Source organism: Hypomesus transpacificus, chromosome 21, assembly GCF_021917145.1.
Source record: "Hypomesus transpacificus isolate Combined female chromosome 21, fHypTra1, whole genome shotgun sequence".
Classification (NCBI taxonomy): Eukaryota; Metazoa; Chordata; class Actinopteri; order Osmeriformes; family Osmeridae; genus Hypomesus; species Hypomesus transpacificus.
Genome location: NC_061080.1, coordinates 4,059,076 through 4,082,039, shown reverse-complemented (window position 1 = coordinate 4,082,039; position 22,964 = coordinate 4,059,076). Strand labels below are relative to the sequence as shown.

Here is a 22,964-nt window from a genome sequence, read left to right as displayed (position 1 = left end):
ACGTTGAAAATGAAATGTGTCTTGTTTCACTCTAGTTCCCTCACAAATTGTGGGCTTTTTTCACTTCTATGTGTCTTGGTAAGTTTCAGATATAATTCACAAGAATCCGTTATTCATAGCCTCTTCTAGCCACTAGTGTCGGATTCACCATAAAGATTTTCGTCGGCCTTTCATGTATTCACACACAAAAACGACAGGGATCAATTGTGTCTGCAGTTCAGATTTGTAACTCATGGAGGAGCACTTCACTGCGAAATGCAGTCTAGACGCCATCTTGAGGAGACCCCAAAGCTCCAAACTGGTGACAACAATCTCAGGCGCATCATAATGGGATTACTAACCTCAAAATAAAATCACCTTAACGTTTTGGGCTTCACACGACACCAGAAAGAAGGGAAGTCGCCCATACAAGAGCCCTGTTACAACACAGCGAAGACTACAGTTCATCTAAAGGCAACCTTGCCTGTAGCTAGATGGCCGGCTAGCTATCTATGCCAGCTGGTCTGTGCGCCGCTCCGGACTGAACCGTGGCCTGCTTGGGAGGAAGGGTGGTGACGGCGCAAAATGCAATCCCGTTGATTTACAACGGAATCTCATTTGATTCAAAGACACTGCGAATCGGACAACGAACATGATAATGCACTTATAAATATTACGCTCTTAACTTCAAATCTAGTTGCCTGAAGGGTTAATTGCAAGCTTGCTTCATTGCAGTGCTGTCTTGCGTTGCCTAAATAGTCCAAGCAATAGACATGTCATCCAACTGTACCAGCGTAGCGCCGGTGAGCGCGAGCAAAACGAAGACGAAAAAGAAACATTTTATAGGACAGAAAGTGAAGTTGTTCCGTGCAAGTGAGCCTATTCTCAGCGTTTTAATGTGGGGTGTCAACCATACGGTAAATATGTTTTGTTCATGTTCCCAAGTTAGCAAGTTGTTTGGTTTGTCCCTGCTGTTTTGATTTTACTGTTATATCTGGTCATTTTGCTAGCTGGCTAACTAGCCAGCTGCCTCATCTATCAAGCCAACTTTGCAGCCCCATCCAATGTCAGTCTAATGCATGGATGAGAGCCAAGTACTTAGTTGTCTAATTCTTGGCAGAAATCTTTTAACTCCTCAACTAAACCTGCACACCTTTCTGTCTGTCACAAATGTAAATTCAGGAAATTGCTTGCATTGATGTGCGAGACGCGTGCGTTTTGGATGGAGACACAGTCAGTTTGGATGCTGCTGACGCTTAAAATTAAAATTCTTAAACGTAATATTCATATATCATTGGGTACACAGGATGCAACACAGCTAACGAGTTGTAGTGTAAATAATACGAGATTTACTACGTTAAGGAGCAAGTCGTGAGCTGAGCGGACGACTAGCCCAATGCCAGCAGGCTTCGTTTTGTAGCGCAAGCCGAGAGGCAGCAGGGAGGGGTGTGACTGTGAGAGCAAGTTACAGTGAACCACAACTGCAGCCTGCTGTCTATTGTTTTAACGGCGTAACTGTGTAGCAGTCCAACGACTACATGGCGCACCACAATCTGGCATATGTAGCCTCATGCATAGGCTATAGTATTTGGGGTAACGTAACACGACACTATTTAGCAATATCCTATTAATAGAGCGACGCGTTCATATTTTGGCGGACCTCACGGTATCCTTATATCTTGTCAGAACGAAGAACGGCTTTGTGAGGATGATAATGATGCTGGATTTAATCAACGGTACCTTTGCCTTGTGAAAAACCAGAAATCTTGACCCACCTACTCCGTCATCCCCTTGATTGACACATCTGGATCAATCTTCCAGATGGGAATATAATCCCTGAGTTTTACAGTTCAGGATTTCCGCAGGATTGGAATGAGCAGAGGCATTGTTGATCCCCTGGTTAATGTGCGCGATTTGCACACACACACACACACATTGTTTTTAATGTGATTTATTCAGTAATTCGTATGGTCTATCGTTTGACAGTTGTTGTTGTTATTATTATGGGATTTCTCAAACCGTCTCACAAAACACCCATATGGCAATGATCCAGTTAATTATACCTGCTTTATTACCTGAAAGTGAGACGGAACATTAATCCTTTTTTCAAATTTCTAAACTTGATATCAAACATCTCGAGCATCTGATACGAGTAAATTGAGAGCTAGAGATGACAGCCCGGGAAATATTTTTCTTTTGCCTGGAATTTCCAGACCGTGGAAATAAAACATGACATTCTTTAAATCTATAAAACCATACGTATTGACATTTCAATTAGCATGCCCAGTGGTGCATTCATGAATTTGTAATGATCACCCATGAGCAAGGTGAGTGTGTGCGTGCGTGTTTGACAGATATTATATTTAGGTGGGCGGTAGGAGGCTGATTCAGAAAGACTTCAAACGGCCTTTCTCCCTTCAAAGCTCTGGCCTCAGTCAGTCATAACCAGATGAAAATGATTTTTAATACCACCTGGGTCGTGAAGCTGGCGATCAGTGCAGGAGGCTGCTTCATATTACCTGGGTGACAGGTAGACCAGGTTCCAGCACTGATGCCGTTTTTTATTAGATTGTATTCATAGCTAAAGTATCTGACTGGAAAATTGTCTTCAGCCTATATTATGGTGTGCACTTTTCTGCATTATGTTTCTGGAGGAAAGGAACCTTTACAGAATTGCTCCTCTCAAGACGTCTCCGAATATTTCCCCTCTTGAGAGTTTTTAGTCTGCGTTTTTAAGTTTGGTTTGTCATCGGTGCCGACCTGTGTCATTTCCCGTTAAACAGGCTGCACTAAGGGGTATTTTGATGCCAAAACAACCCAATCCTTCTGAACCAGTCCCATTGATTATGATGTCACCAGATGCCAGGCTTGAGTGCAGAGAATCATTTGCGCGCTACTCTCTCACACCAGTGACAGAATCCATCGTGCTGTCTGGACCCTGAAGGGTTATCTCTTTTCGCTGTTGGGGTTTACGCCTGTAACAACACACACTGATACTGCTGTCGGAGGGTAGGCCAGGTCTGCAACAGAATACCTTTCAGGCGTGTTGGACGAGAGCTTGCAACAGATTTAGTCCGACAGCTGATTGGGTGTCTTGTCCCTTAAAGCGGTCTTTCAGAGAGCCTGGTGTAACATCAGTGTTTATCTGACATCAGTTATGACCCACCCGCTCGAACATCGCTCGCACACATGCAGCCTTTCCAACTCCCTCCTACTTCCCAGGTTATCTTCCCCTACTTTCCCTCCATTTTTCACCCCAGACCCGTCTCCTCGGCATCCTTATCTTCTGTTTGCTTTTGAAACATTCATTCACTTCCCCCCCCCCTTCCTCCCTCCCTCCTTTCTCTCTACTGCCTTGTCTGGCCGTTTTCTTGTCATAAATCTATGAATAGACACCGCTCTGGGAGTCTGTCTGGTGGTCTACTGTCAGTGATGTGCTCCAGCAGATACGAGGGCCGGGATGATGAGCACAGACCTGGGAGGAATCACTGTCACTCTGCTTTGGTTGGGAGTTAATGATTTGCCGCCGCTTGGTAAACACGCTCCGTGATCTGCTTTGCGACGCGGGGCTCGGTCACGGCCGGGTGGATTAGCGAGTTCACCACCTCCTCCACCTCCTTCTCCACCCTTGGCTCGTTCTATTCTGATCTCTGTGCTGTTCCTCCTCCTCCCCTCTGTTTCAGATCAACGAGTTAAGCAACGTTCCTGTACCAGTCATGCTGATGCCGGATGATTTTAAAGCCTATAGTAAGATCAAAGTGGACAACCACCTATTTAACAAGTAGGTGTCCCAAGGGTGTTCCCACTGTCTCTTGTCTAGTGATTACACCCACGTTAAAACAACCCCCCCCCCCCCGCCCTCACCTTTTAAATCAAGACAACAGGCAATGGAGCAGTACATTCATAAATGAATTTGGAATAGAAGATGTCGGACATTATTGTTCTGCTTATAAATAGTTACGGCTTTGTCAACCAAATGACCTCCTTTGTGTCTTTGAACCCAGTGTGATGTAGTATGTAATTAGTAATAAGCGAAGTCGTTTAAAGGAAGATGTGTCCTATCTTGTTTACGTGGGATGTCTTCTGCTGTTGTGGCTTTGGTCTCTGTGGAGGTTGTTGACACTTAACTGAGCAGCTTTGCAATGCAAATCACCATCAGGACCATGCGCCTGTACTGGAGTGAACTGCCTCTTCCATCTCTTCCTGGGTTTCTCTCAGTAGATCCACCACAGAGACAGACCCAGTATCTGTTACCGAGGCTAACGTTCTCTGTCTCTTTCTCTCTCTGCGACATGTTTCATCCCTCCTAGAGAAAACCTGCCCAGTCGCTTTAAGTTCAAAGAGTACTGCCCAATGGTGTTCCGGAACCTGCGAGAGAGGTTCTGCATCGATGACCAGGACTACCAGGTGAGGCTTGCCTGGAGGGCGAAGGAGGAAGGGTAGAGGAGAGATCTATAGCACCGGGGGTGATACTTGAGAAGAGGACAATGAAGCCCGACTTGCTTGAAATTCATTATCAAGGGCCAGATGAATAGGCATCATGAATTCATTATTCTCGCTCGAAAGGAATTACATTAGATTTCTTTTTTAATCGGAGGGTCTCGTCTGTAACAAAAGCCTGGCGAGGACGAGCCGCCGCGTAGGTTTTTTTCTGACGCATGCCGGCCTCTGTGTTCCAGAACTCTCTGACGAGGAGCGCGCCGCTGAACAGCGACTCCCAGGGTCGCTTCGGCAACCGCTTCCTGTCCAGCTACGACCACCGCTTCGTCATCAAGACGGTGTCGAGCGAGGACATCGCGGAGATGCACAACATCCTCAAGAAGTACCACCAGGTAGGAGGGGGGGCGTCTCCTTCGCGGTTGCCGAGCGTCACACGGCAACCGAGATCCTGCGATGCAATGCAGCAAATCAGTTTCCTACATAACCTACTGACCTAACCCTACTCTTGCCCCGCCCCCTTCTCCGTGCGCCGTCCGTCCCCAGTTCATAGTGGAGTGTCATGGTAGCACCCTCCTCCCCCAATTCCTGGGCATGTACCGGTTAACCGTGGACGGCGTGGAGACCTACATGGTGGTGACCCGGAACGTGTTCAGCCACCGGCTGACCGTGCACCGCAAGTACGACCTGAAGGTAGGCCCCATGGAACTCCTCGCGTGGCCGCACCCCCTGACTCTGGTCCGGCAGCAACCTGCTCACAGCAGCTCACAGTTGTACAGATCTACCCAGTTGAGAAGGCTGCCTCTAGTAGGGCTAAAACACGGACCGTACAAAGGAAAGAGGAGTTGCGAATGCCCGAAAGGAAAGAAGGAGTACAATCTTGTGATTAGCTTTTGGGGGGAGTTGCTTGAGTTGAGTCTCTTTTAAGACTTGGAGGTAAGAGCTGTGCTGCTGTACCAAGGCTTAGGCCACCTCCCTAATGCCCTGGCAACAACACTGAACACGGTGCTGCAGCATCATGGCTCTTGGCTCCAAATTCCCCTTTTTTCCATCATAACAAATGTCTGCCTGCCTCTCTCTCTCTTGTCTCTCTCTCTCCCAGGGGGAAAATAACTCAGCTTTCTAAATCCATGACAGTTTTATAACCACGCTGTCAAGAGAAAGAGGAGTGAGTGAGCGAGGGAGGGAGGGAGAGAGAGAGGGAGACAGACGGAGAGAGAAAAGATTCGGCCAAAGCCTGGCGCTTTCAATGCTTTCTCTTACAATCTTTTGTGTTTGTGTCCCTCCCCAGGGATCCACTGTTTCAAGAGAAGCCAGCGACAAAGAGAAGGTGCGTTCATTTTGATGAGAGGGCCGTGTTGGTATGACAACAGCAGCACAACAAATCCACAATGTTCTTAGAAGGATCCCCATGTTAATCATTGCCCTGTGTTTTTTTTAAGTGTATATATTAGTATTTCAATCGCTAATCCCAAGGATAGCATGCAGAATTATTTAAGAAGAGGGGATAGACACATTTTGGTTTTGGAAGCGAATTTACTTGAATTTTCGCTCCCCCTTTCTAGGCGAAGGAACTCCCAACCTTCAAAGACAACGACTTCCTGAATGAGGGCCAGAAGCTGCCGATAGGCGACGACAACAAGAAGTACTTCCTGGAGAAGTTAAAGCGCGACGTCGAGGTAGGGCCTGTCGCCAGCGTTTTCACCCTTTCGACCCATTTACCCCCTCATTAGTCGGCGCTTACACGCCGGCTAGGGCGCTAAGCCGTCTGATCTCTCGCCCGGGTTTGTCCACTAGTTCCTGGCCACCCTGAAGATCATGGACTACAGCCTGTTGGTGGGGATCCACGACGTGGAGCGGGCGGAGCAGGAGGAGATGGAGGTGGAGGCCGGCGGGGAGGAGGAGGAGTACGAGAACGACGGCCTGGGGGGGGCCCTTACCGGCTCCTTCGGAACCCCTCCCGATAGCCCCGGGAACCCGCTGAATTTTGGGGGTTTCTTCGGCCCCGGCGAGTTCGACCCCTCGGTGGACGTCTACGCCATCAAGAGCCACGACGGTAAGAGACGCTCTCTGGCATCGCCCCTGACTGAAGGGGGGGGGGGGGGGGGGGGGGGGGGGGGGGGGGGGGGGGGGGCGTGGCGAGGGGGGGGGGGTTGTCGCCGAGTGCAAAGCAACGTCCGGCGTCGAACCCGTCACGGGGGCGCCCCCGGCCTACTCACACGTGTCCCCATCTGCCCTCTGGTTGTAGGCGCCGTGAAGAAGGAGGTGTACTTCATGGCCATCATCGACATCCTCACGCACTACGACGCTAAGAAGAAAGCTGCGCACGCTGCCAAAACTGTGAAACACGGGGTGAGTGTGGAGACCACGAGGACGGCTGGATAGAGCAACAGCAATGCTGCCAAAATGTGCTGTATGTATTGAAAGCGTCTTGAATACGTTCTTTTTTTTTCTTCCCTCTCTCCCTCTTCTTTCTCTTTCCGCAGGCTGGGGCTGAGATCTCCACCGTAAACCCAGAGCAGTACTCCAAAAGATTCTTTGAGTTCATGTCCAACATCCTATCATAGAATCATCCCTCCTCCCCTCAGCCAACCCATACCCCTGTCATAGACCCATCGGCCCCGCCCCCTGTTCAACCTATGGCCCTGGCGCTTAGCCCCGCCCCCCACCCCTCCTGTCCAACGTACAGCCCTGGCTTAGCCCCGCCCCCTGTCCCCGCTGGTACCCTGTCAGCTTGGGGAAGGATTGGCTGAAAGAAAGGATGCACAGAGATGAGGCTGTTACAATATTGTCCCACAGAGAGGGGGTGCTGGACTCTTTCTGGAGAGAAGAAAAAAAAAAGCAATGTGCCCTCCCCCTCCTACTACCCCCACTTCCCCCCCCTCCCCCTTGCCTCCCCTGCCACCTTGTATTCCTTCTCACGCCAGCACGGGAACTGTCTCACTAATGCCTTGAACGAGTGTGTCAGCTTCAGCAGTAAGAGTCTGTTAGTACCGTCTGTTTGGTTTCTGTTCATGTTGTTGATGTTGATGTTGTTGTTGTTGTTTATTATTTGATCAGACACACAAACACACAAACAAGACAAACACACACACACGCTCTCCCTCCTTTTTTTCGCACAGACGCAGATGAATGGTCAGATTGCATGAATCTCTAAAACTGTAGCCAGCAGGCTTTCGGGCTCCACCTCCTGGACAACCAGGAGAACTACAACAAACAAATGTATTTGGACGTCCGTAGGAGGTAAATTAATATATAAGGGGTTCATTAGGTAAATGAATGCAATATCAAAAATGCATGGCTAAAAGTGTACATGGCTCCACCAGTTAGTCAAAACGTCAAACCACTGAACTTAGCATCTGAGCATTATGACTAACACATAAGTGTTGGAATGTTACGTTGCCATATTGTTTTGAAATCTTTTAAAAGTTTTAACCATGAACTTAATCAGTTAAAAGAAAAAAAAAATCACATAAAAAAGGGGAATTCTAAAGCAAATACTTGTTTTATTACCATAAGAATCATTTTTATATCTTGTTTACATTAATGTAGCATTTGTGTTTGTATACAGTATTGTTTTGTTACCAACAGACATTAGAACAGAAACGTTACTTGAAAATGATTCATTGCATATTAAAGGGAGTTTTATCTTGTGTTTTGGGATTGGCTTGTTATTGACTCGACTGGAAATACACGCCAGACGCATTCAGGGTATTGTAACACGTACTCATTTATTGAATAATCGTCTCAATAAGAAAAGGAACAGTACAAGTTTCAGTTATTTATACAAAAAATGTGTTGGTAGAGAACAGTGGATGAAGCAGCAGAGAGAGTTCTAGTCCATTCTGGCTTTCAGGGTGCGTGTTGTGATCTTGTCTTTCTCACTGCCAAACACAGATTCAGCATTAGTATCCAGAACATGATGACTCACCCTTCACACATCGATACTGGTGAAGTGTGAAAAGTAACATCTTCCAGATATAACAACGTCTCATATCTATTACACGGCAGTTTGGTGACGGACACTCTTCATTAAGGCACGATGAGGACATCACACAGCAGGAGAGAGAAAGAGGACTCACATGACATGAACTACGACTCCCATGCCCGACACTGCGTCTCGGTCCACAGCATTCAGCATGGCCTGGGAGATGGTCTCAAACAGGTCATCAGGCTCCTGCAGAGACACATTCATTAACGATGACTTCCCCCCCCCTGTCTTTCCCAGTCCTTAATGTTCATCTGATGCCATTCATACCATGACTGATGACCATCACAGTCACAGTTTGTCTGGGTTAAGGTGTCATTTTCAAACACCCACCACACTATCACTCATACTTTCATGCAAAATTTGCCCTCTTTGGGACCAGGTGCCGATTGCATGCATGTGTCTTGCAGAGTAAAAATCAGGCCATGCAATACACACGTTCACATCTTACCATATCTGGTTCCCATAGAGACTCACACATGCCATACATCTGCTCTGAGCATGTGCCGCTCACAACAAAGTCCTCCGTCACCATGGGGCAGCCAATCAGGTCGAGGGAGCAGATGAATGGCTCAAAGGTCTTTGGGTCCAGACCCGCAATCACAGGCTCGATGTAGTATGGGCCAAACCTGGGGGCAGGGGAAAACAGGCCTTTGATTGGACCATCTCTGTAAAACTGAACAGTTGACTGTTTTATGTGGAATATGACATGCTGGCTACATGTGGGAAACACTAGGACCCCGTTTCCCCAGACATGGATCAAGTCTAGTTCTACACTAAAAATGTTTTCTGTTGAGATCTTCATTTCATTTCTCTCTTACTTTAGGACTAGGCTTAATCTCCTTCTGGGAAACTGGGCCTGTATGTGTGACGTGATCTTTGTGGACTCACCTCTTCTCGTAAAGCAGGTTGGAGACCATGGACATGAAGGTCTTGGGCTTGATCTGACGACCCTCCTTCAGCTCATACAGGTTCAGTCTGAACTTCAGCCTTTGGGATCTAAGGAAGGGAAACATGGAGGGCAAGTTATTCATAGGTTTTAGTGACCATTTGAATTGGCTTGTTATTCCCACCATACGTGAAAGGTAGATTTTAGGGGCCTTGTGTGGGGAGGAGAGTGAACCCAGACTGAGAGAACTCACACTGTCTGTACATCAGTGGCCAGACCTGCCAGACCGATGTAGAGTCTGTCTCCCATAGGGAAGATCTTCTGAAAGTCTGTGGTGACCATCTGAGCTTGCACACCAAATCTCCTGTCCGCTGCCACCGCCACGCACTGCTTCCCTCGCATCGCCATGACGGCGCCTCCGTTATAAGACATAATAGACTGAATAGTCGGAAGAAAAATGAGGTTAGCAATCGTGACTAAGTACTTTTGCCATAATATTATCACTCACTAGAACATGATTATAGGAGGTACAAGCCATACAAGACTTGTAGTGCACATGTTTAACTGAACAAGTGCACCTTTGCATTCGATTCCCTTTTTACAAACTTCCACCACATAATGTCATTATATACGCTATCGGCTAGCTAGCTAGCTAATGTTAACAACTGGAATCAATGAGGACGCTTGCGGGGATGTACTAAAACGGAATGGGATCAAGGTTTCTAGCTTGAAATAATTGCAAGAGGCAATGTAGTACTAAGTTAACCCCCTGAACTGGAGGTGGTTTGGCTCACTTTTGTGTCTAAAAAGATGCCTAGTTAGCTAGTAGCTAGCTAGCTAACGAGATGGCTAACTGCTTAGCCTGACAGTTTGAAATTAACTTTTGCATTCGAATGATTAATTTACGCACTATTTCTACATTGATTCATTTGAATGTTGCCATTATGATCTTACCATTCTGAAAACGTTAATGTGTCCTCCCAATCCTTTGAATTATCTAGTTTATCGTTGTTTTGAATTACTGCCGATAGCAATCCCACAGTGACTACACGATTTGAGGCTACAGAAATCAGTCAACCTTGCTGTCTCAGACGCGGCTCCTTACTAAACAGTGATTGGTTAGATGAAAAGGTTCCTGGCAGCATCCCTGAATATGACTGGCTTTCGTTAACAATGGGCGTAAAAGAGCAAGGTGGTTGGTTGCACCGTGCTGAAGTGAAACAAAACCATTTACTTCCAATTTCTCAATGCCGGTGAACAGCAAAAGTCCTTTAAAGTAACTGATACAATTTGGGTTTGGGAAAAATCCCCTAAGAAGAATATTATTTTCAGAACTTGTTTAATTCAGGTATATATATTTCTTTTTACAGCATTATACACCGAAACGCCTTAAAAACCATTTACAAAAAGTGTTTGGGACAAAAAAAAAGACCTTAAAACATTAGTGGGAAAACATTATACTTAACAATTATCAGATAATGTAAGTTTGCAGTAAATAACAGTGTAACTTGCTGGTGGTCAGTGACTGTGATTTGGTCATTACAGATCCTTTGCATTGTATTGGTCAAGACAGTGACACAGTTTCTGACTGGCATACTTTATCAAAGGCCTGAGAGTGAATATGAGGTTTTTCTGCAGACTCTCCTTGTATTCACATTAAAACAACACAACCGGTATCTACATTGCAGTGTGGTAGATTTCTAGAAAAAATCTGTATGCAAGCTCTCGGAAAATTCTATCCCATATTCCCTTTCTTTCCTGTTGTGGTCCTCATCTCCTCATGAAGTTCTTTTCCAGGGAAGCCGTGGTCCTCTGTATGGAGTGGATGTTCCTCTTGACTCTGTCTTCCACGGACGAGGTGGCAGCACTCTCCAGCTTCATGTTGCTGCAGAACGAAAAGAGCAGCATTTTTAGATGACCCGGACGAGTGCGTCACGAACCGTGCGAGTGGGTAAGGGAGAGCGTCACACTTACTGGATGAAGCCGGCGGAGCGGCCATGTTTTCCGGACTGCTCCCTCTCCTTCTCCTGTTCGTCTTGCTGTTTGTAACGGCGGACGTTGTTCTCCCTTTCCTCCTCTCTCTGCTTGGCAAACTCGATCATCTGCAGCCTCTTCTTTTCAAGTTCTTCCGCAGAGAGGCGCCTTGGGGAAAAACAACAACAACGTGAACAATATAAAAGACCCCTCAGATTGGATTCTTCCACCAGTTGCCGTGCACTCTTGCCCACGCCTTGCATAGTGTTGCATCGGTCTGAACATACACCGCTTCAATTATTCTGAATATTTGAATGGATTCGAGGGATTAATTGACTGACACAAGGAAAGTCCTGGATGATATCCATCTTTAGTCACAGGTGGTGTGCTGTGTCGGCGTTCTTACTTAGAACCATGGTTACTCTGATGTCTGTGGTGGTGATTCCTCTGTGGGCTCGGGGCTTTGCGCTGAAACTTCTTGTCCTCTCTGTGGGAGGAGTGGCCGTTGTCTCTGTCTGTCCTATGGGGCGACCGAGATTGACTCCTCTCCTGGGAACGGTGCCTGGAGTGGTTGGGAGGACCAGAGGCCTGGTGATGCCTACCGGCTGGATGCTAGTGGGGAGGAATGAGGTCATAGTGAGGAGACTGGTACAGAGGGTGAGGGCTGGTAGGCTGTTGAGTTGCTAAGATTGTGCTGACTTTACAGTGTACGTGAAGATATTTTTAGTTTTTTTTTGTATATTTTTCGATTCTGAGAGACTCTCACCAGGAGCCCATAGCCGGGGATGTGGTGGGAGCGTGATTTGGTTCCGGAAGCCTCCTCTTTTGAAGACCTAAGAGAGAATGCAAATCACATGATCATCCATCACGTGATCTGCCTCCCATCCCTTGCTTCCAACTCTGCCAAATAAAGGAACAGCATGACAATACTACTGTAGGTCATTAGCAAAAAAATAAAAAAAATAAACGTACTTGTGTTCTTTGTCCTCCTCGTCAGAGCTTGAGCTCCTCTTGTGCTTCCTTTCCTTTCGTCTCTCCTTCTTCTCTTTCTTCTCCCTCTTCTCCTTCTTGTCCTTCTTCCTCTTCTTTTTCTTGTCTTTCATTTCCAGATTCTGTCTCAGCTGCGAGAGGGATTCACCATTTAGACCGACAAGTTACCACGGAGCCACATGTGACCGAATGAGACCATTTCCTTTTCTTTCTTACCATTTCTTTGATTTTCTTCATTTTCACAGGGTTGGTCAAGACCTCCCTCTTTTTCTCCTCCTCTCGTTTCCTTAAACATAGAAAGTATTTTGCATAAAAAAAAGACTGATAGTAAATGACAACGGTGACATTAGTATTTATAGTATCGTATAATAACCGCACAGCAACACTAAACATGGAACGGCACACAGTCGATGATTTACCTGATTTCGAACAGGGGGTCCTCTCTGATCTTGGCAGCAAGGTCCAGGTTGGAGGCAGTGGTTGAGGGGTTGAATATGGAGCCGGGCAGGAGGCCGGTCTGGGCAGAGGGGCCATGCTCTTGCTCCTCATACTGCTCAGTAATCTGCTTGTCGATGGGGCGACCCATCAGGTACTCGTCACGAGACACCTGCCCCCCTGGGCCTTGGTACATCCAGTCCAGCCGGTCATCTTTCTTCCTGGGGGGAAAACACAGTCCATTGTTTATTGTTAGAACAACAAGTGCATAGTATTGAGTCGGTATCTGGTGTTATTGTTCCACCAAGTGAAGGGTGACATACTTGAGAGCTCCTGTCTCCTGGGCGAATTTCGTTATTTCTTCTCGAGCTCTCTCTTCCTTCAGTTCTTTCTGCAGCTCTTCGATCTTCTTTCTCTCAGCTTCGTGTTTTTGTTCGGCTTTCCAAACCCGTTCTATGTTTTTCATAGTCTGGGGATGCCAGCTCTTTTTCAAATTCTACCAGAGATAAGAAAAAAAATTATGCGATGTACATTATCAGCATAGCAGTAAAAATGAAGGTATAGATTTAGATAATATATATATCATCGAACGCCGTTCGACGAACGGTCTTGTCTAGATTAGATAGTATACACATTATAAACATTGGGTGGAGACAATCATTTAGCAACTGGCTTATTGATGTATACAATAGACACTGCATGTACAACTGATACGTTATCTACACGTTTAACTAGCTCGCTTCTGTATTATCATAAAAACAGAGTATCGATGTTTGGTATTTCGGCTAGCAAGTGAGCATATTAGATCATACTTACGAGGTCACCTCCTCCCATTTTCACAACGGTTGTCTTCTTCTTCAGACAAAGAAATCAAGTATAAATAAGTGACGAGTTTTCAACGTCTAAATAACCGTTAACAACGTTTCAAGCTAATTATCAAACATATAACCCAACAATGTTTTTAGCAAATGCGACTTGTGTCCATCGTCTTGTCTTTCCTGTGTTTGTTGATTCATTTTCCGGTCGAGACGTTCCACTCAGATTGTTGTTCGACCCGAACTCTACCATTTCGTTAGGGTTCCACATACAGTCACTACTGCGCTGATTATTTAGCATGAGCAAACAAGGACTATAATAAAATGTGCACAATGTTATTGATTGAACCATTAGGTATTGGACTTCTTACAAGGCATGCAGTGACTTTTGCAGATGGCAGAAGTCATTCTTCTGAATGACACGCCTCTGGTGTGCCTCCATTTCCCAAATTCTGGGAGCTTAAAGTAAAAGGAGAAGGAGGGGTCCTGTAGTTAAGGCTACCATACTGTATAGTGTCCACTGGCTTCGAACATCTGTTTTCTGAGAATAAGTGCTATAGATAATGTTATTTACATTTAGTCATTTAGCAGACGCTCTTATCCAGAGCAACTTACAGTAAGTACAGGGACATCCCCCCCCCCTCCCCCCCACCCCCCCCCCCCCCCCCCCAATATTCAAATCTGACCAAAATGTCCCCCCCAATATATTGATATAAAAATATAAATGTGCTACGCTACAACAGGCATCCACGCACGCTGTCCGAAATTATCATAAAAAATGTCATTCGTCCTCCCCAATCTTGACTCCATGGCTACGGCCTTGAGACACAGTATACCTCAGGTTGGAAATTTATATTTGATTATATTTGTTTTGTTATCAGATAAATCCCCAACTAATCTCCTTGAATTATCTTTGTCATCATCCATTTCCTTCCCCCCAAATGGGCTTACCTTGTTACAGAGATACTGAGGATTGTGTGATCAGTGTGACCTGATGATTCCAAAAATACCTTCACGATGTACATGATCCTCTTCCACACAAAAAGTTGAGAATGCAGTACACGGCAACACATCCAAATCTGGTCATACAGAGTGAACGTAGGAGACACATTAGTTATATGGTCTGTTTATTTTTCATTTCAACAGAAACATTACAAGAAATGAACCATTTAACAGAAATAAAATTATTCCGGCCAAAACTTAATCTTATTACAGACAATTATCTCTGCTACCACATTTACCTACAGCAATGAAGTATCTCAAAATCTTTAAAACTGTGTTGAAAATAGTCCTATAGACCAATATCGAAAAAACATTATCTATAGTAATAGGTAAAAGGAAAATATTAGTAATATAATTAATTGTCTCTCTTTCCTTTAATTTACTACATAAAGGCAACTTTGCACATTAAACGCTCATCGAAGATGTGTTTTTGTAGTACACAAACACCTAGAAATTACAATAGTAGCCTATAAGGGTCTATGACCATCAAAATGCTCACTAACAGTTCAAAAAACTAGCTTTGGACAATTATGAGCATTTGAGTGACAAAATTAAACTGAACGGTTTCTTCAATGAATATTTTTCTTTCTTCTTTCATTTTCATTTTTTTTTACACAAATTGTAGTCTATTTCCTGGTGGGTGTTAATGTTGAACTTGTAAGTTTCTTTATGATTCTAAAAATATCAAGCTAACCCCAACAACCTTACAGCCCAAATAACCCAGCCTTTTTATTCAATTATTACATTTTCTTCTGCAACTTGTAAAAGAAACAAATGATACTTCTCCTACAGAAGACGAGGCGTCAACATTAGTCAGAATGTTCTGTACACAGTCACCGCCTGCTGCAGATATAAGTGGTGGCCGCATGACATTGAGAGGCTAGTGCTTCAGTCACAATGGGAGATAAATGGACAATTACATTGTACTTCCAAACAGTGACACATAGGTTCCCACTGTGCGGTGAACCAGTTATCTTTTGGAAATGGCTCTCACTGCTTATCAAGTGCCTTACTATTTGATCTCCTGCTGTCACTGCGGAACCCCAATCATTATTTGGTGTCCCCAACACAGCACATCCATATCTAAATTCTTGTGGTGCTTTGGTGTGCGTCTTTATTCAGCAACACAAAGTACATAACACCATGGTATGTGTTACACACTTACAGTGTCTAAGCTTCCAGTGTTTCACATACAGAAGTAGGCTGTGACATGAAAGGTTGAAAGGAACGACCAAAGATGAGAGCGTAGACACAGACAACACTCTTCCTTTGCTCTTCCCAAAGTTGTTTTGCAAAATGCACAAAAAGGTATTTGGGCCCTCTTGGGACCTTTCGTGCCCTAAAGTAGCTAGAAGTGGTTTTATTGTAAACACATTGGAAAACCCATATTCAGTCTAACTCCTTCCCCAAGTCTTTTTTTTTGGATGGAATAATGGTAGCAGCCATATAAACACCTAGCAGCAATGTTTGGTTCCGGTCTGGTTCAGATGGATGGACCTTCAAACAAGTCACTTGACAGCTTGTCTTCTGTTGGTGCTGTGTTGAATGTGGTGATGTGTTATTGCTTTGGGCTGTTGCGTCGGCTGAATTATGTCACTACCCACTCTCTCGCTAACAATAAGTGACACTCTTTATTCAGAAGACAGGTGGATTTATTGCATGAAACCTAATGCATCTAGGAAACCACAAAAAAAAAACTATTGTCTAGGTATTTTATTTTCACTAGAACATCACTACACCTTTGTCTCTGATAAAGGGCTAACAGTAGCCTACTGCATTCGGATGCGTTCCATAGAGGAAGTGACACAGTTAGCTGGACTGCCCAGTCAGTGTGGGGGTCAGTCTCACATTTGACCTTGAGTGGCGCCTCCGAGCCCTCAGGGGCGCCACCGTGAGATGGGGTTTGAGGTGGAGCTGTATCAAAGCCCTTCTCCATCCTTCCCTCGCCGTTCGCCCTCTCTTCCCCCGGCCCGGACACGGCCTCGTGCGTGCGCATGTGCTTGGCCAGGTGGTCGTTGCGCATGAAGACGCGCGGACACAGGGCGCAGCTGAACTTCTTGGCGCCCGTGTGCGTCTGCAGGTGGCGCTGCAGCTCGTCGGAGCTGGGTGAAGCGCTTGCCGCAGAAGAGCCCAGTTGCAGACGAAGGGGCCGGTCTCCGCTGTGCCAGCGCAGGTGGGCCTTCAGGTGGGAGGTCTTGGCGTACGCTTTGCCGCATCCCGGAATGTGACAGTTGTGCATGTGCTTCCTCCGCCCGTCGTCCGTGCTCTGGCCCAGCTGCTCGGCGTGGACGCAGTTGGGACACCGGCACACCGCCTGACCAGAGCCCCGGGAGGCGGAGCGACGCTGAGGCTTGGGCCGGACCGAGGCGGCGCCCTCTTGCGGTTTCCTCCAGGGAGTACTGGTCGGGCTGCATCATCTCCGGCCCCAGCGGCTTCCATCTTGAAGGCGTCCTGGGGGTAGAGGTGAGCCGAGTGGGAGGGCCGGGGCCAGCTGGGCCTGAGGCAGCGTGCACAGTTGGGGCTCAGAGCCGTACGGTCCCAGGGAAGACTGCCAGGCCCCATGGAGCTCCGGGGCCCACGGCCTGCAGGCCATACCTTGCCCCGCCTGCAGGTCCATCCAGCTCCCTGCCCCGTGTGGAGGTCCCACCAGGATGGGACGTTCATTTCTTCTGAGCTGCCACCAGGAGGGAGCTGTCCTTAACCATGGCTCATAGGGGTGGGCCATGAGAACAGCTGTTCTGTCAGTGGGAGGATGGAAAGAACGGTTGAGGTGGAAGGAGGGTCGGTGGTTTCAGGGATGAGCTGGTCTTTTGGTTCACAAGGTAGGGCAAAGTTGACTACAACATGCAGGGTGGAGATGTTGAGGGACTCTTCAGGATGACAGAGCTGTTGACAAAGAAGTGAAACATCAGTATCGAATTATGAAATTGACATGAAATCATCGCAAATGTTACTTGAACGGCTTTATGCATTTCTAAACGAAACTGCTGAATCCATGTCTTTCGTGTGCAGTCACTTCAACCTGGGTGGGGGGAGAGTAACAAACACGAAACATGCAAACACTTGAACCCAAATCCTCCAACCACATGTAAACCACCCCCCCCCCCCCCCCCCCCCCCCCCCCCCCCCCCCCCCCCCCCCCCGACTGTCCCGCCTCCCTGTCGCCATGGCCACCGCAGTTCTCACGCTGCGTGGCCGGGGAAAGAAAAAGACAGAGATGAGAAAGAGAGCGAATGAGCCGGTGAAAGAGGAGAGAAAGAGAGAGAGAGAGAGAGAGAGAGAGAGAGAGAGAGAGAGGAGAGAGAGAGAGAGAGAGAGAGAAGAAAGAGGGAGAGAGAGAGAGAGAGAGAGAGAGAGAGAGAGAGAGAGAGGAGAGAAGAAAGAGGGAGAGAGAGAGAGAGAGACTTGTCCAGACAGAAACCTGCCACATGCATTTCTCTGCCAGGTACTTCCCATGGAGGACAGTCAAAGACAAGAGCTAAGAAAACAACTTCATCAGCCCCGTGCAGAGGTGGAGAGGAGGAGTGAGCTAAATACTAGAAGGAGGTGGGAGGGAAAGGGGGGAGGGAGGAAGAAGGAGGGGGAGAGAGAGAGAGAGGTGTTGACAGCAGTGGAGGAGCGGTGAAGGAAGAAGTTCCAGGGAGGTAATGGCTGCAGGCCAAAGTCTATTTGTACGTCTCGGAGGTTGCTGAAGACGAAGCCTGGCAGACAGACAAACCAGTTTTGTTTTTTTTATGAATCACACATGATTTACAACAACATCCCTGGAGGCCAGTGACAAAAAGAGAGCAGTAAAGTAACCCCGCCCCCTCCGCACTGGCGGCAGGAAGCGTCAATAGTTGCAGACTGACAGCAGTCGGTAGCTCGAGAGCTGGAGTCCAACAATAACAGCAGAACAATTACTTTAGCCATATAATTATGGGAGCACGCTCTAAAATAGCATCCTGTACTCAATATGCTGCAGTACGCACTACCAAATGGACCTTAACGGAATTACACACACCCCACACAAGGGGCTGTCATGGAATATTTACGGTTGATTCTACCTACAGTACATATTTGTGCATCCAGAGGTTAAGACCTAACTTGTACACATACCTTATTTCACAACACAGAAGTGATTCTAAGAAAGTTGTAGCCCAGTACGTTCTTTTGCCCAGCAATTATCTTTACTGCAGGAAACAGTACAGCAGTCCCTGAGCTAAAGAGTCTGGTCTCTTAAGTCCTTCAGATCTACGGTTGTGATACCATCGCCTATCTGAGAGGGCAGACTAACAGCAAAGGTCGCCCAAAGACACCCGAGGTCAAGCTTCAATGGAAGATGTTCAGACCATCTTGTCTGGTGCCTTCAAAGCTAGATAATCCAAGGACACCCCCCCCCTTCCCCGCCCAATCCCCACCCCGCACGCACGTTGCCCCATACTCCCATCTTTTCAATTGATCTCAATTTGTTGAGTCAAAACAGACAAGACCAAATGGATTATGAGCGATCATTTGAGCTGTCCTCATTCCCAGCTCTCTCTCAAACACTGCGAGGAAGATGCTACTCCAGTCGTAATGAAATCGTAAAAAGGATTAGTTTGGAATTTTGGTAATTAAAGGTTGGGTGTTAAAGGTCAAGATGATTTATTTTTTCACCTTCCCCCTGGAGCCGGCAAGTGCGGTGCTCTCTCTGTAATTTTTTGGGGAATGCCAAACACAGACACACGGCGAGAGAAGGGTCTCCTTCCCTCTCTCTCTCTCTCTCTCTCTCTCCTCTCTCTCTCTCTCTCTCTCTCTCTCTCTCTCTCTCACTCTCTCTCTCTCTCTCTCTCTCTCTCTATCTCTCTCCCTCAGACAGGAGATAAACAAACAGCAGAGTGCTACTCCTTCATTCACAAAAGGTGCTGCAACCTTCTGAGGATCCTCAGGGAAACAGCTGGCCAGGGGGCCCCGGGCAGGCGGACAAGGAGGAGGAGGAGGAGGAAGGGGGGAGGCAGAGGGGGGAGGAGGGGGGACAGAGCGACGACAGGGCCCGGGTCGTAAAACCTGCCCAACCAAGACCCAGCACAGGCCCCAGTTAACAAGTCTAACGCAGACAGGAGCCTCCAGGAGGGCAAAGCATCATGGGAGAATTCCAGCAGACAAACGTTTCAGATGAAGTGAGAAAGCAGACGAGTGTGAATCATAGTCCGAGCTTGATTATTCATTTGAATCATTTCATTTCCTTCCAACGAATGATCTGTAAGGCCCTTGTAATCGGTTGTTGCAGAGCCGTTTGACTGACAGATGTGTGACATGGTCTTTTGGGATTTGACTTCAGTTCAGCGTCGTAGGAACACGTTACAGTCCTATCAGGTTGGCATGTTAGTAGCAATACGACCATATAACTCACGACAATTAATGTTTTGAAAGCTGAAAATAAATAGCGTACTGTGTATACTAGGTGAGAACCTTTTGACGTAGGATATAATGTCTGGGATAAGTCAGTGGGCATGAGGTCAGTGAAGGGAGGCCCCTGAGGCCTGTTAACTACAGTGTAGCATTTACATCATTAGGAAACTAGAATGATCCGGTCAGTTAGCCTCATTTCCTTTTGTGTTTCTCAAACGCTTCGGACCCACTTAAATAAGGGTCATTTAAGTGGGGATCCATACAAACGCTCAACTCCAAATTCCATGTTAAAATGGCTGATCGGATTACGAAAATATTGTTTTGAACTGCGTATACCATGTCTTGGAGTCACTTCAGTGAGCATACTAATCAAATTGCAACTGTATAATAATTGAAGATAGGAAGGGTTATGGTTAGGTAAGGAGGATATCCTAAATTGTGCTTCCCTTTTATTAATTCAGTTTATCTTAAATCTTTTGGGATTCAAGCGTTGATTTTAATTTCTGAATTTTTCCATTTTTATACTTACTTTTTATTACCATTACCAACTTTAGAAACTGCATTGATTCAACCTGTTGATCCAATAAAATAATGTTATTGTGTTTAACAAGTAAGAGAAATGTAGGCCTATATTAATAGGTCACTTGCCATATAGTCTATAATAAACTATTATCATTTTAAAACATATCTCCAAATATAAATCTATACAATACAGCAACAGCATTTGTATATTTTTTGTATTCATATAATGATATGGTTATCTTTAGTCCTAACTTGTTTTAAATAAGTCTGGCCTCATACACATTGACTTCTTACTGACAAAATTCCAGTAGTTGCAAAAATTACAAATGTCACGATGATAGACACGCTTCAGTTAATAGGACACTTATTTAATGGTTTTACCTTTACACATACAGTAGAAACAATGAGTTGATGGTTACCTGTTGCGCTGCAGTTATCTCGCAATGCGATGAGGATGCGTTACTTTTAAAGAGTCTACTCCCACGAAAGTCAACGGTCACAGCCGCTGAGGTCAGTTGTATTTTTCTCCACAAAAAACTCAAGGAAAGTATCCTCAGGCGTCACAACGCCTTGTCCATCTCCAAACCGACAAAGCGGGACAATGTTTTCGTGCAGAAGCAAACGCTACAGTCACTAGAGACCAAGTTTATGATAGCCTATGTATCTTGTCTTTTCCAGGCTCCACCTTCTTTTGGTGTGTCTGTCCTTTGAAGAACGGCTTGCGCGGCAGGAGGTAGAGCAGTCTTCATGTCTCATTTCCAGTGACTGGGAAGTTGAGAATAGTAACTATGTGACTAACATTTAAAAAAAAGACAGATGAACTCAGTTTACACGTTTTTAAACGTGCTTGTGTAACACTCACATGTAAACACATGCAAGATTCTGCCTCAGTGACCCATGCTCAAATGCATTGTTTTATTGAGTTTAAACCAATTGTGACACAAGTACCGTCCTTGGCCTTTGTATTATAATGTCACTTGCTATGTGGGAACAAATGATGTGTCATTTGCATGCTTCAGTGTTCTGGATTTCAACCCCTTCAACTCTGACCACACAGAGAGCAATACACCAATCAAAGTGGAATGTTGACATATCGTTCGTGTCGTTGATGAATTCCATATGCATTTATATCTTCTGTGAAGTATATTTTATTCAAAATCAATCCAACTCCTCCAGACTTAATGTCACAGAGGGGTCAGACAAATGTGAAGTTAGTCAAGAAAAAGCGTTATCTTTTCCTTTCTCCAACTGATGTTGTACAACGCACAGATGTCACACAGAAGCACATCAGAGGACATAGGAGTTTATCAGTCTCTTTCTACGCAAGGTTTTTTTTTCTTTCCCCGTGCTCCGTTAATTCCTTTCCTGTCACAGCATGTCGGTGGAGCGACTTCAAATACACTGACAAACAGAGACCACAGACAGGCCGTCGGGAAGCCGGTCGACTACCATCTCCTCTCTTCTTCTCCACGCCTCCCCTTTTCCTGAAGCAGCAGTTTTTAAATGCTGAGTTTAAACTGATAACAACCATCCGTTCTTATGTAAACAGTTGGCCTACAGTAAATCAGCTCTTCAAATTATCGGGAAAAGTAAGAGGGTGATATTGGCCGGGTTTCCCAGATTCGTTAAGAAGCTCTTAACACTAAGATCTTCTTAAGAACGTTCCAAGAGCGTTCGAGAGCGCCCTTACAACGTTCTTAAGACGCTCTTAGCGTTAAGAGCTTCTTAACGAATCTGGGAAACCCTGCCATTGTAAGTCACAGATCATTTATTGGCCGTGAAGTGGTGGACAAAGTGTCAAATAAAATCAGGGGGGGGGGACTGGTCCAACCTAACCTTTGCTGTGTAAATGAATCAAGTGCCAAAGTTTATAAAATAACATTATAAAATAACATACGACAACATAATACAATTTGAAAACAGAAAAACAGAGTTTTTCAGGGTAACTAACTTCTCCACTTTCCAAACATGTATCTAAAACACCACTTAAATGATATTATCAAATAGAAAGGGTTTAAACTTGTATGTGTTTTCTGTTTCATTATGACTGACTGTTTCAGCACAGAACAGATACAGTATACACACACACTGCAGGGATCAGGTTGCTGAATTGAAGACCACACACACAGCCTAAATGATGTTTACCAATGTCTTTCAATAGTCATGCATATTTCCTTGTGGATGAAAATGCCACTGATTCAAAAAGAGACTGTTTAATAACATTTAATTACAGTGCATTTAGGTCAATTACAAGAGGGTCTTACAAATTCTGCTTGTGTTTTAAATCTGTTTACACGGCATGTTTGACAGTTCTTTTCAGAGTGTGCGTCTTTAAAGTTTGTGTATGTCTTAATCGCTTGCTCATGTTTGTGGTTTTTTCATATCAAACAATCACGCCCAACTGACAATGAAAACGTTATCAACTTTGATGCAACTATTTCAGAAAGGATACACAGAATGTCGACTTGTCAAAGTGGTCTACCTCAAGTTCAACCAACTGTCAGACTGCACCAGCAGGGAGAAGCTAGGTATTGGGGTTCGGCGATGGCAGCAACCTCCC

The 22,964-nt window shown here is 45.7% G+C and overlaps 4 protein-coding genes across 4 annotated transcripts; 1 reads left to right on the top strand and 3 right to left on the bottom strand.

Moving 5' to 3' along the window:
• The first annotated feature begins 254 nt into the window (after nucleotides 1–254).
• Nucleotides 255–8,070, top strand: LOC124483379 (phosphatidylinositol 5-phosphate 4-kinase type-2 beta). The gene is made up of 10 exons (XM_047043805.1): nucleotides 255–896; nucleotides 3,663–3,760; nucleotides 4,290–4,386; nucleotides 4,659–4,811; nucleotides 4,963–5,109; nucleotides 5,708–5,746; nucleotides 5,982–6,095; nucleotides 6,214–6,472; nucleotides 6,665–6,768; nucleotides 6,903–8,070. Exons 1-10 carry the CDS (start codon nucleotides 753–755, stop codon nucleotides 6,981–6,983), a joined length of 1,236 nt encoding a protein of 411 aa, XP_046899761.1. The 5' UTR covers nucleotides 255–752; the 3' UTR covers nucleotides 6,984–8,070.
• A 58-nt stretch (nucleotides 8,071–8,128) lies between these two features.
• Nucleotides 8,129–10,391, bottom strand: psmb3 (proteasome 20S subunit beta 3). The gene is made up of 6 exons (XM_047043807.1): nucleotides 10,248–10,391; nucleotides 9,547–9,731; nucleotides 9,296–9,403; nucleotides 8,856–9,033; nucleotides 8,499–8,593; nucleotides 8,129–8,300 (listed from the first exon to the last, which is right to left on the bottom strand). The coding sequence occupies exons 1-6, from the start codon at nucleotides 10,248–10,250 to the stop codon at nucleotides 8,252–8,254; spliced, it is 618 nt and encodes a 205-aa protein (XP_046899763.1). The 5' UTR covers nucleotides 10,251–10,391; the 3' UTR covers nucleotides 8,129–8,251.
• cwc25 (CWC25 spliceosome associated protein homolog) lies at nucleotides 10,272–13,725 on the bottom strand. Its single transcript, XM_047043806.1, has 9 exons — nucleotides 13,509–13,725; nucleotides 13,016–13,188; nucleotides 12,677–12,913; nucleotides 12,474–12,543; nucleotides 12,240–12,388; nucleotides 12,034–12,100; nucleotides 11,674–11,879; nucleotides 11,268–11,435; nucleotides 10,272–11,178 (listed from the first exon to the last, which is right to left on the bottom strand). Exons 1-9 carry the CDS (start codon nucleotides 13,524–13,526, stop codon nucleotides 11,064–11,066), a joined length of 1,203 nt encoding a protein of 400 aa, XP_046899762.1. The 5' UTR covers nucleotides 13,527–13,725; the 3' UTR covers nucleotides 10,272–11,063.
• An 892-nt stretch (nucleotides 13,726–14,617) lies between these two features.
• sp6 (Sp6 transcription factor) lies at nucleotides 14,618–21,081 on the bottom strand. Its single transcript, XM_047044160.1, is given in 10 exon segments — nucleotides 14,618–16,610; nucleotides 16,612–16,638; nucleotides 16,640–16,657; nucleotides 16,659–16,892; nucleotides 16,894–16,942; nucleotides 16,944–16,987; nucleotides 16,989–17,140; nucleotides 17,143–17,197; nucleotides 17,199–17,395; nucleotides 20,824–21,081. Coding segments are annotated over 9 exon segments (1,041 nt in total). The 5' UTR covers nucleotides 17,235–17,395; nucleotides 20,824–21,081; the 3' UTR covers nucleotides 14,618–16,184.
• Between the last annotated feature and the right edge of the window lie 1,883 nt (nucleotides 21,082–22,964).